An 11666-nucleotide genomic window follows, 5' to 3' on the forward strand; every position below is an offset into this window, starting at 1 on the left:
TCTATACAAACAAGAGTTGGTAGATATTCAATAAGTGGTGCACAAACTCATCAAGGAGCAATGAGGTTGGTGGAGCCCCTGTTCTGCAAAAGATTTGGTTGATTTTTTTGGGCCCACTACATATCAGTCGTTGCGATGGCGCCCGCATTCTTACATCCACCATTCTGGGTATCGACTTCTAGCCATCAAGGATAACAGGGAACTTGGGCACAACCCAAATTTACAAAGTTGGGCTTATTCATAGTCTGATCACAGTCATTCATAAAGTACAATTTGGCTTACAGCCGGAATCTGGACTCAATAATCTTGAGCTTGAGATCTTGAACAGGCTCATATACCTCGTATTTCGTATATTTCCAATGACGTACTACGCCATGGAATGAATCTTTATACTTGCGGCGATAAGATCATAATACACTGCAATGAACTCGGGAAGCCATAATAACATAGTCCCCGACATCCAAAATCAACAAACTTCAGCCCACGCGGACTTTTAGTTGGTGCTCCAGTTACCGACGCAGCACTCAGTTATGTATCGGAGCAACTTGACCCACCACCTATCGCATCAAACTCGCATGCTCTTGCGACATCGCTGCAGGATAGCATTGATTCAGCAAACACATCTGGCCCACTTCTTCCGCGGTTTCCGTCCTTACTCAGTAATATACTAACGCCGCTTCATCGAGTAACAATCGCCGAAAAACCAGATGCGTGGTGTTGACTAACTACACAGTATCTGATTTTGATTCGATTATGCATATGCTCTGACATAATTCAATCACTAGAATCAATACTAAAGCCCAGCTTGTATGCATTCGTGCCAAACTTGGCACACCCAACATCTTTCGTACCTCTCGACGCGATTGTTTTGATGGGGACGATGCATTTACAACATTTTATCACTATAGGGATATCCTGATCGTCTTTTTGTTCTGTCAACCAGGTGGGGACGCGACACAGGTGTTTTGTCGCGTTGTATTTCCGAACTTTCCGGGTTTATATTTGAGCACTAGACAACCCTCACCAAACCTATTGCAGGAGAGTCAAAGACCACCTATCACATAATTTATGCACTTGGGACGGGATAATGAGAGGATGTGTTCAATTGAATTCGCCCAGTAATTCATAGCCAACAAGAGATCAACCAATGCCAAAACACAATAAAGATGGGTATAGAACCATACAATAGCATCACGAAGCCAATTATCACTGAGCTCCATAGGCTGGCTTAATTAGCTGATTTAAGAATACAAAATATCCAGTGGGAACAAAAACCGCCCTTTTTGCGAAGTTATCACCTGTCCTGTTGCTGCGAAACCGCCACCTCACGCCTCGCCGGAGCAACTGCTCCGATCCCCTTGCCTGCCATCTCTCCAATCACAACAGCAGAAATAGTCTGACCAGCAAGGTCTGCAGTCCTCTCGCTAAGAAATGGTAGACCACCGGGCATGATGGTATCAATAGCATCGTCAAGATGGTCTGCTCCATTCTCGACATGTGTACTCAGATCATCAGGATTGTAGGCATTCTCCCAATCACCCTCTGTGAGCCCCTGTGCGAATTCTGGATCAAATACAGCCTGTACATGGTTTGTGGCCGTTTCGACTGTCGAGTTCCCCACCTGCTCAAGCCACTGGGTGACCGGGATTTCATGTGTGGCGTCAGGATTGGAAGGAATAATCGCATCGGAAAATTGATCTATGGAATCAGCACCGGCTCCCACCGCCCCTGGAAAATAATTGAGCACAGAGATCGGGTTTTCTCATATGATAGGGCATACCAGTTATGGCGCCCACAGTGGCCGGAATGATATAATCACGTTTCGTGCGATCAGGTACCGTTAGCCCACGGACCGCAAGATCCTTTTTCACGATCCTGTGTTTCTTCCAAGTCCACAAGAAACGAGGAAAGGAGTAAATACCCGCCAGCGAGCTCACTCCGCCACTCGGAATCATGGATGCAGCGATCGTAACATTGGACACGGCCGCGATATCACGTTTGAGCCGGGTAGAGCGCGAGAGGTCCAAGACGGCCTTGTCGTCTGCTGCTTGGACTTTACGCTTGAACTTGGAAAATAAACCCATTGTATGCGAGTGGTAAGGGATAGAATGTATAGCGAGAGATGATATGAGAGTTCTTGGGAATAAAGCTTTTATATACCAGCAACCAAGTCAGCAGCTCTCGCATACGGAAACTTGATCTGCAGCACTAGTTGCTATAGAATATTCCGATACATACAACCCTGAAGTCCAAAAGACAGCCAAGTCATGTCCCGCACAAGGGGGATATGCATTATAACAGGCTTATACCCAGGAATGGATGATTGGTGTGCAAAAGCTGAGATTGCACATAGCCACTGTACTGATCAAACTCGGGCGTCGGCCATCAGGTTACATCCATCTCAGGGCAACCAAGATCTCCACACCGACTGAAAAAATTCAATCCAATCACACATGAAAAAAGGACCTTTGATTCGAGAGGCATTGGCGATATAAGAGCTCAAACCCGAATAAGAGGAAATCTCTTCTTTTTTCCTTTTTTCTTTTTGAACTTGACCCGTGTGCAATTCGGCGATCGGTGATTACCCTATCACCCATAAGCCTCCACAGCTCCACCATGTATCCTGATAAAGGCCGCGTCATCACGATGAGGCCATGCGAGCTCGTAATCTCATGCCCGACGACAGTATTCGTTAATTAGATCAGTGCGGTGTCATTTCAGCGAGAATCAAGCGTGGTGGCGCTCTTTCGTCGTAGACTAGTCAATGCAATAGAACAAAAAGTGTGTTTATCCATGCGTTTCTTACTGGGATCAACAAGAGCACTGGAATCACGCAGGTAGTAAGTAGCAGATAGATATACTCTGTACTCGCATCATAACTTGCCAAGACAGAAAGATGTCTGTCAAGTACAGCATAAGGAAGAGCTGTCTGATTAGGTGAAGAAATAGATTTAATTAAAGATAGAATGATTTGCGCCGCAAGGCACATACACAAACCAAGCGTAACGTTTCGATATCCAGTACTAGTTCTGCCTTGTCGCTTGGCCCGCCGTAGCAGTCTGCCTTGGGGTGGTACCAGCCTGTATTACTAACGCTATGACAAGGATGCCCGAGCTATTATAGCATGATCGGACCATCCGAGTCACATAGGGTAACTAACAAGTCGCCTCAAAGGGCCGGTTCTTCGAGAAATACGAGGGTCATGATCCAGTAAGCATTCAAGTATAGATGCGCTCTCCATCATATGACCAATCCACCACTCTAAGCTGCGCATACACCCACACCATCACCCAACAAGTCAAACCAAAAAGAACCATAAATCCACCAATTGTCACAACCCACAGCAGAAAATCAGAGCACACCTAATACGATTCCTCGAATACCCAAAATTAGAACACACACAAGGTGCTTCCCAAAATTTCCAAAAAAAGAAATGGACGAGGGTCGATTCGAACGACCGCCGTATAGCGGCTACAAGCTGCACAAGTGGTGACCTTTTCACTACTCGCCCGATTTTCATATACACATTCATGAATGTCATTGCCTTTCGTAATGATACACACCCCCGCTCTTTTTTATTGAACGTCTCCAGCCCCTGTTATTCTAAAAATGGGGATCGTCTACATCGTCGCCCGCGAAAATACACGTCAAAAGAGCATCGTAGATCGCCTCTCGTACAAATCAGTACAAAAAGTAGAGGTACATTCATCACATCAACACGTCGTTATACACACATTTTCTCTCAACTATGAACCAACCAGTCCAATCACGATGCCATTCAACAAACAAGACGAAGAAAAGGGCCAAGCGGGGTGGCACAGATAGTAAAAAAGCAGAAAGAGAAGATAGAATTAAGAATCCCCCCGATAAAACAAGGAGCAAAAACGACAAGAGAGTAAGCGAATGAAATGTAAAACAGGCAAAAAAAGATACACACAGAACAGATTTGTTATAATGCGCTCCGTCACAACTTAGACCATCAACCCGCCCATGATCCCAACGCCAGCAACCTTTTCGCCAATCGAGATGAAAAAGTCCCATGCGACTTGGGCGCGCTTCTGTACGAGCTCAGCCTCCTTGACGGCCCGTCCGGTACCTTCTTCGGCTGTGCGGTACCGTTCCCTCACATCCCATGCGGCCAAGCGAAGGACTTTGCGTGTTTCACGCGAGACGCGGGCGGCGTGGCCATCGATAAAGTTGGGTGTGGTAGTGGTGGTGAGGTCGAGTCCGACCTTGGTCGTGTTTCCAGACGATTGCAACGAGTTGACGATGCGGCGACCGACGGTGCGCGGGATGCTGTATGGGAGGTCGATGATGAGGTACGAGATGCCTCCAGCGACGGCGAGCACGAGCATGGGTGCAGCCCAGGCGCGGATACTCTTGTTGCCCAGGAGATCGATGGCTTGCACCACGCTGCGAAGACCAAACGTCTTGGTTCCGACCATGGTGGCAGCACCGAGACCGAGAGAAGCGATCGAAATGGCCGTGGTGGAATCTTCAATCTTCTTGGTGTTCGAGTCGGTGGATGAAGCAGGGAGGAGGATGTACGTCTCGAGCCAGTGTTCAAAGTCAAAGACGTCACCCATGGTGGATTGAGTGTACTCGGGGGTGCGGGAGAGACCGATTCCCACTCCAGCGGCACCGGCACCACGGCCGCGACGGTTGAACATGGCAGCCGGGACAAAGACACGGGGTTGACGAGCGGCAGCGCCATTGGGGGCAGCAGCCAAGACACGTTCGCCAACCTGGGTGACCTGTTGGACGGCCTCGGAAGTCGTGATCCTCGCCTGGCTCTCGACACGCTCTACAGCGCGATCAATGCTTTCCAACAGGGAAACACGGACTTCTTGGGCATAGTCCCATGCGTTGAGGACACCACGCCAGGGCGGGAGCTCGTACCCAGCATCGAGTTTACCGTTGGCGACCTCGGACAAGGCATCACCAAGAGTCTTCTTGACCTCGGCCTCGACGGCGTGAACAGTGTTCTCCTCGAGGGCTTCGAGTTCGGCCTCCATGGCGTGGCGCTGGGCCTTGAGACCCTCGAAAACGGGAAGGGTCTTTTCGAGAATGGACTTGGCAGCATCGGTTTCGGACTTGGCGAGGAGCGCGTTGGCGGCTGCGAGGAGCTCGAGGTCGGACAAGAGCTTCATGAGGTAGGTCTGGGCGGGCATGAGCTTGGACTTGGAGCGCTTGAGAAGGACGAATGAGCGGAGGGACGACTCGAGCGAGACAAAGGCGGCATCCATGACGCCCTGTTGGTCGGCACCATCAGTCAAGCTCTTGCCGAGAGCACTGCGCGAGTCGACAAAGTGAACGAGCTCTTCGCGGTCGGCATAGGTGTGGGGGCTGAGAGCCTTGATCTGCTCGAGGACACGGCGCTTGCAACGGGCCTTGTCCTTGATTTGGTCGTAGCGATTGACAACGATGAATACGTAAGCCTTCTCGCGACCAGCGGTACGAAGAAAGTCGATGGCGGACAGAGTAAAGTGGTTCTCGGCATTGACACAGAATACGACAACATCGATTTCCTCCTGGCGGGCAAAGAGGCTGGTCGTCTTGAGCGAGTCGCGGTTGAGGCCGGGGGCATCGATGAGGGTAATATCGGCGATGCCATTGTTAAGCAACGAGGTGTCGTGGGAGCGAGGGTCGGAGACGTATACTCTGAGAGTATAGTCGGGTGGGGTCTCGGCATCTGGGTCGCCTTGGAGCTCCTCGAGGTCAGAAATGGGGGCCTTGGTGAAGGTGGCGGGGTTGGTGCGATCGTATGACGCCAATTGGTCGAGTTTGATGACATGGACTTCTTCGACTCCACCATTGTCGATTGCATCATGGACCTCACAGAATATCGAGGTCAAGGGCTGCTGGTCGATCGGAAGAACATCGCGGTGGAGGAGAGCATTGACGAGGGTCGATTTGCCGGCGTTCAAGTCACCAGTGACGAGGACCTTGCTGCGGGTGTCGGCGATACGGACCTTGAGCTTGTTGACGTGGGCGAGGGCAGCATCGAGACGGTCATCGAGCAGATGGGCAATCGACTGTTTCTCGAGCGTAGAGACGAGAGACGAGGGGCTGTGCGATCCATTTCCCATCGAGAGGTCCAGTCGAAGCACATGGAACTCATCGTTGGGCAGATACTCATGCTGATCGCCCTTGGGAGCCTCGCCAAGCTCAGACACAAGAGTGAGTTCGCGGCGGCCACCGGCACGAGGGCGGTTATACACCACGTCAGTCGCATTGGTGGGATCATCGACAAACGACATCGATCGGGTGGCAGTGCCTGCGTTCTTGGACAGCTGGGGATACCGAGGCACCCACTCCTTGCGTAAACTCCCTCAGTTCTCCCAGCAGCTGCACAGTCTGGCCAGCCGCAGTCGTCAATCTGCACAATTCCCATCAGCAACAAACTCGGCAATTTTCATTGGCCAGCTCACCGGTCCCGCTGGTTCACATAGGCTGTCTGTGCCTCTTGTCCATTCGAGAGTGCATTTGTCGCATCCAACGGCGTCTGCGGAACACTGTCGTTCATCGGGCTGAATGGGCTGAACGGTCCGCTCGTTACGTTGACCGGTGCAAGCGTGGTGGGAAAGTACGACTGAGACATCTTATCACAATTTGAGTTCTTCAATATACAAGTCGAGTCGAGTCCGTTGGCGATCAGTCCGCCTATTGAGAAGGGGGGGATGAGAAGAGGGGTGAATTAAAAATTTATCGAGTCAGCACTTGTCGGGTTTATCTATCAGACGAAGCGGTCGTGGAGAGGTGGAGGGGTCTACCTCGGAGCCAAATCCATTCTACCCTGAAAGTCACGTGAGGTGCCTCGTGTCCTGATCGTACCCGTCCTGATCCGGTTTTCCGTGCCCCCTATCCCGGTCCAATACGCGAGAAGATCCCCCTGGGGCGGCGCCCGTGCCGGCGGGTATATTGTGGCGGATACATATATCCGTCTGTGTTATTTTTATTTATTTATTACGTCCCCTTCTCCCCCGGCTAATGAGCTGAACGCATATAACAACTGGACAATGGGTTTAGCGGATGTCCCCATCCAGGGCCCACGACGATCATGCATGTGAACCTCGCTTTGACGAAGCCGCAAGTCCATAAACGTGCCGTCCCCTATACTGTAACAAGTTTACGCCAACCCCCACCCACCCTCTCCTTCGCTTTCCCAAATTAGATCATCAACTACTAGGCTGTGCGAATCACCAGACCACTTCTCCATATCCTCACCACCACAAGTGCGAGCAATAACCCCTCCTCTCTCCTCTCAATACAACACAGGACACGATAAGATACACAGGTCGACTCCTTCCATGCTATCCATCCCATCCCATCCCTCGACCTCTGAACTGAGACGGATCGCGAAACACGGCAACGCGGAGCTTTGGACCCACCCAACCTGTCCAGATTGACAATCCGAGGTAATCGATGTGGGGAGCTCGAGGGTTCCAAGTTGGATATAGAACGCGGGGGCTGGGTGCGATTGGATAGCCTTTGTGCTGTGTACTTTACATGTGCTAGGGTGTTGCCGAGCCGAGAACTTGAATATGACAGTGTTACAGGGGTTGGGTGGCTAAGGTTGGTGGACTGGCTTGGCTAGCGACGAGTTTGAATTGTATTCTATTTGTCTATTATCTCTCGGGATGCAATTGTTATAATTTATGACATTCTATTGAGCGGCGCAGCACACCTGAACGCGGATACTCGAGTACCAAAACCCATACCGTATCCGTTCTGAGCTATGCCCGTTAATAGTCATGATTCTTCCATTCCGTCAGGGTGGTTCGCAATTTCCAGTAAAGCTAAACAAAAGGCCTCGTCTCCAATTGCAACGTCCCTGTTTCATTTGAGCGACTTGGGCTTGCGAATTTGGTCTTGGACATCAATCCAAAACAGGTAGATGTACTCCTTATTCTAAAATGTCTCCGAGAATATTGCAAACCAACCGAGCGCATACATTCAACCGACTTGAACCCGGGGTAGCGCCTCCAAGTTCCCAGACGCGATCGTATTAGGTTCACATAGGGAGACCGTTGTTCCTCGGAGAAGCAGGGTATCCCTGTCTTCATCCCTGTATAATTACACAGAACAGTGACGGAGGGTGGGAGCTGTAAAGTTTCATTTCATTACGTATTTGTCCACTTGCAGATCAACTGCTCGTATATTGATTCTCTCATCTTTCCATTTTTTGTTATCTGGACCATAACACGGTTTGTGGGTGAACAATGCCTCGTCTCTGTCTATTTATCTCCCGATTGCTCGCCTTTTGGACCTCTGACTATCGAATCTTGTCTAAAAACGCCTTTACTCCCCATTCGATAACTCGTGAACAGCAAACAGCTCAACCTCCGGTACCGTACTTGCTTTATCGTATAAAACGATCCAGTCCATTGTTATACGTGCATGTCTCATGAGATCCTGTATATCATAATCCCCGAGTGCCACTCGCGTGCGGCCCAACATGAATGGGTTCCGGCGATAATGATACGACCATAGTGATACAAGGAAAACGGAAGACAGGAGAAATGGGTTTAAAAATAGGCGCTGGAACTAGTCCGTTACAAAAGTGTGGAAATGTACAGGTTCGCACACTAGTACTTTTGTAACCCACCAGTCCATAGCAGACGTTGTGGTGGACGATTAATTTATACAAGAGTTTGATGCGGCTACGTGCCTTGCGATCAAGGACTAGAAAAGGTACCCCAGGCTGTACCTGATAGTAATGTTTAGCCTTGTATTTATTGTCAAATCTGTCAGCCCCAATTCAAGGCTCTTAAGCATACAACTGACATTCATCGCTATTAGTCAACAAATACAAATACATTCCTATGAGCCGACAAGGAACATCTTATGTGAGATATGAGTGGTATCGACGAGAGAGAGCACAACAGGGCGTTTTAGCGGGTTTACGTTCCGTGAATCGGCCGCGCCCAGAATACAAGCAGGTCTAATCTCGAAATATATATTGAAGTCCGTGTACCACAACGCATGTACTATGCTATAACGCATATATTACGTTCATATTCAACACTCCCACCCTCATGAGGGATGACATTGGTCGGTCGCTCATAATCGTAATCAACACCTGGGGGTAATCGCCCCATCTTCTTTAAATTCTTCAAATTTGCTATGGTGGCTGAAGGCGTGCTCATGGGGAACAAGGTGTAAATCGAGTTCCGGGGGTAGTATTCTGGGAAGTTTCTCGCAAGCACTTTGCGTCAATGTCAATAAGCTGGACCGTGATTGCACGAAAAGAGGACTTGCATGTAGGTAGGTAAGCTCCGAACGACGGATTCTTTGGGTTGCGTTGGACATCTGCCCAACCCCAGTTTGTGAGGCGACTCGGTGTAAAGTCGGTAGTAAAGAACCGATCCCCGCGAACAAGGGCGATCGCATCAGACAGGATAGCTCGAGTTATGGTATATCCGGCGCACTCGAAAATGACACAGGTCATGAACAGTCTATGAATTTGATTGGGACCGACTTACCAATCCGGAGTGGTAGGGGGACATGGTCTCCTCAGCATGCAAGCCGGCATACAATTCCAGTTTTCAATAGAACCATAAAGCTCTTTCGCAGCGTTCGCTATCTCGGGGTTGGGTTCCACTCCTCAAACGACTTGAATCTTTCCAGTCCCATGCGTTCTCTAAACTCATTCATCGTACAGACACCCCATTTTCGCGCTTGTTGCATGCCGACAATCTCTATGACTTTCAGCGCATCTGGTGTGCCGCGAGCTCCGAAACGGTTTGCGGTATTGGCGGTTGCATCTTGAAGGATCTTAGTCAGGTCTGAGTCCTTGAAGCGCCCATCTGGACCGCGCACGATTCCTCCAAAGTTACGCTTATGTGGTTCGGGGTGGACGAGAAGCTCTGGAGGGACGTCTCCGTTGCGTAAGCGGCCAAGGGCACCATAGAAATCGGGCAATGTCAGATCACCGGGCTTTTTGTCGGGGAACAGCCTTTAAGGAGATTCAAGGTCCACTTCTCTTCCTCGCTAATGAGATAAATATTAGTCACAAGTGGTGCTTTGAAACAGGTGATGACTGCTCACTCAGATACAACTGTATGCCAACGGTACAATAGGTTGAATTCAACTGAAACGTGGTTACCCTGGCCACGGCCTACGGGTATATGGTTAGTATCCCTAAATTCCTAGTAAAATTCCGGAACATTAGTACTGCTATAAGTAACAATCGAGTGAGAGGAGATGCCCACATTAAATGGGTCCATATTCCAGATGCTTCCCACACGAGAGAGGCCCAAAAACCCAGCCACATAATCGTCCACTATGGGAGCTCAGTTAGCAATATAGTCTTGGCTTAATTCAAAACCACACTTACTGACAACTGACATGAAGGAGCCACAGTTGATGAGACGGGCCGTTTGGAATATCTCCTCGTCTTGTTCCATACTCCGACTGACGTCTTTGGGAGGTGGGTTTTTCCATTGCCCTTCCTCGTTCCTTTTCAATATTTCGTTGGCGATATAGTTGTGATTCCGATTCCACATAACAAGCAGGGCGGACGAGGCTGGTGGAAGGAATACAATACGTCCCTCAGAAAAGGTGTCGGGACGGAGGCGACCAAAACCATCCTTGATTCTTATAGCGTCCTGCTCTTCTTGGCTTGATCCGTAGAGCGGTGAAAGGTCCAAGTAAGAAGAGGTGTTGTTCTTACTCCAGTCCCGGGGGTCGGTACGGAATAGTGAATGGGTGACAAGCGACGCAAATGCAAATGTTAAGGAAGAGGTCCCTCTGGGATGAGGCTCGCGCTTTGTTTCATATAACGTGAGCCATAGGACTACTGAGATACTATTGAATCACATTACATTTTCTGAGGAGGCCTTGAATAGCTTTTCATAGATTTCGCTTGGGTCGGGAAGTGAACGATGGCGGTACTTCCCTTGACAGGTGCGCGCATAGGTCGTGCCTGCCTGGCCCAACGAGGGTATATGGATATTGTTCCCCGCACCGTCTGCCCGACGGAAGCGCTCTCCCAGGTAGGTTTCTACCGGGTGGGGAACGGTCTCGTATAGACATCTGATTACATGATCATTGAGCCTGGTCGTTAGGTCGGCGCTCCCTGGTGTAGCTGCGAGCTTGGCAAGTGTACCAAATATTCTGGAAATGAAAGGCAAGCCCGCCAAATTCTGAGGGTCTTTACCAATAATATCCTTGCTCGGACGATCTATTCGACATGAATAGTGGTGTAAATTAGCATTGCCAGGTAAACTTCGAAACAGTCACGTACCGTTAACTAGCTTAACGCCCGAGGCAACCTGGACGAGTAGTTCCTCAACTTCTGCAACATTTTCGTCCTCGGGGGGTCCATTTGTGATGTGTTGACAATGCTGGCAAATCTTACAAACCCGCTTATCCTCAGGCATATTGAACAAAGTGGGCTCAAATGGGTTGGGGAATTGGTGGTAGTATGCGTATATGAGAGCCAATGAGCCAATGACTTTAAATACACCCTCCAACAGTGACCTTCTTTGATGGGAGCTGTGGACTGCTATCTATTCAGCAAGTCTGCTGACTCTCTCGTACTATCTTGCATCATTGGAGTGGAGGAGTATATTGAGTAACTTCCCCATAGGGCGAACATGCCAAGTGGCTACTATAGGCGCTCACTATAGCCCACCCGTCTATTAGGTATCATATACCATGAT

The 11666-nt window shown here is 49.6% G+C and overlaps 4 protein-coding genes across 4 annotated transcripts; all 4 read right to left on the minus strand.

The window, feature by feature from the left end:
- Positions 1-1294: 1294 nt before the first annotated feature.
- On the minus strand, positions 1295-2084 carry RhiXN_08909 (uncharacterized protein; the record flags this gene model as incomplete). The annotated part of the gene is made up of 2 exons (XM_043328725.1): positions 1295-1728; positions 1781-2084. 2 exons carry the CDS (start codon positions 2082-2084, stop codon positions 1295-1297), a joined length of 738 nt encoding a protein of 245 aa, XP_043180171.1.
- Positions 2085-3971: 1887 nt separating this feature from the next.
- RhiXN_08910 (mitofusin 1 GTPase, involved in mitochondrila biogenesis) lies at positions 3972-6601 on the minus strand (the record flags this gene model as incomplete). Its single annotated transcript, XM_043328726.1, has 3 exons — positions 3972-6293; positions 6355-6379; positions 6432-6601. 3 exons carry the CDS (start codon positions 6599-6601, stop codon positions 3972-3974), a joined length of 2517 nt encoding a protein of 838 aa, XP_043180172.1.
- A 2544-nt stretch (positions 6602-9145) lies between these two features.
- On the minus strand, positions 9146-9509 carry RhiXN_08911 (heme peroxidase; the record flags this gene model as incomplete). The annotated part of the gene is made up of 2 exons (XM_043328727.1): positions 9146-9430; positions 9486-9509. 2 exons carry the CDS (start codon positions 9507-9509, stop codon positions 9146-9148), a joined length of 309 nt encoding a protein of 102 aa, XP_043180173.1.
- Positions 9510-9582: 73 nt separating this feature from the next.
- On the minus strand, positions 9583-11384 carry RhiXN_08912 (heme peroxidase; the record flags this gene model as incomplete). Its single annotated transcript, XM_043328728.1, has 7 exons — positions 9583-9958; positions 9982-9993; positions 10051-10151; positions 10215-10285; positions 10340-10769; positions 10827-11185; positions 11249-11384. The coding sequence occupies 7 exons, from the start codon at positions 11382-11384 to the stop codon at positions 9583-9585; spliced, it is 1485 nt and encodes a 494-aa protein (XP_043180174.1).
- Positions 11385-11666: the final 282 nt, after the last annotated feature.

The sequence above is a fragment of the Rhizoctonia solani genome, chromosome 5, assembly GCF_016906535.1.
Source record: "Rhizoctonia solani chromosome 5, complete sequence".
NCBI lineage: Eukaryota > Fungi > Basidiomycota > Agaricomycetes > Cantharellales > Ceratobasidiaceae > Rhizoctonia > Rhizoctonia solani.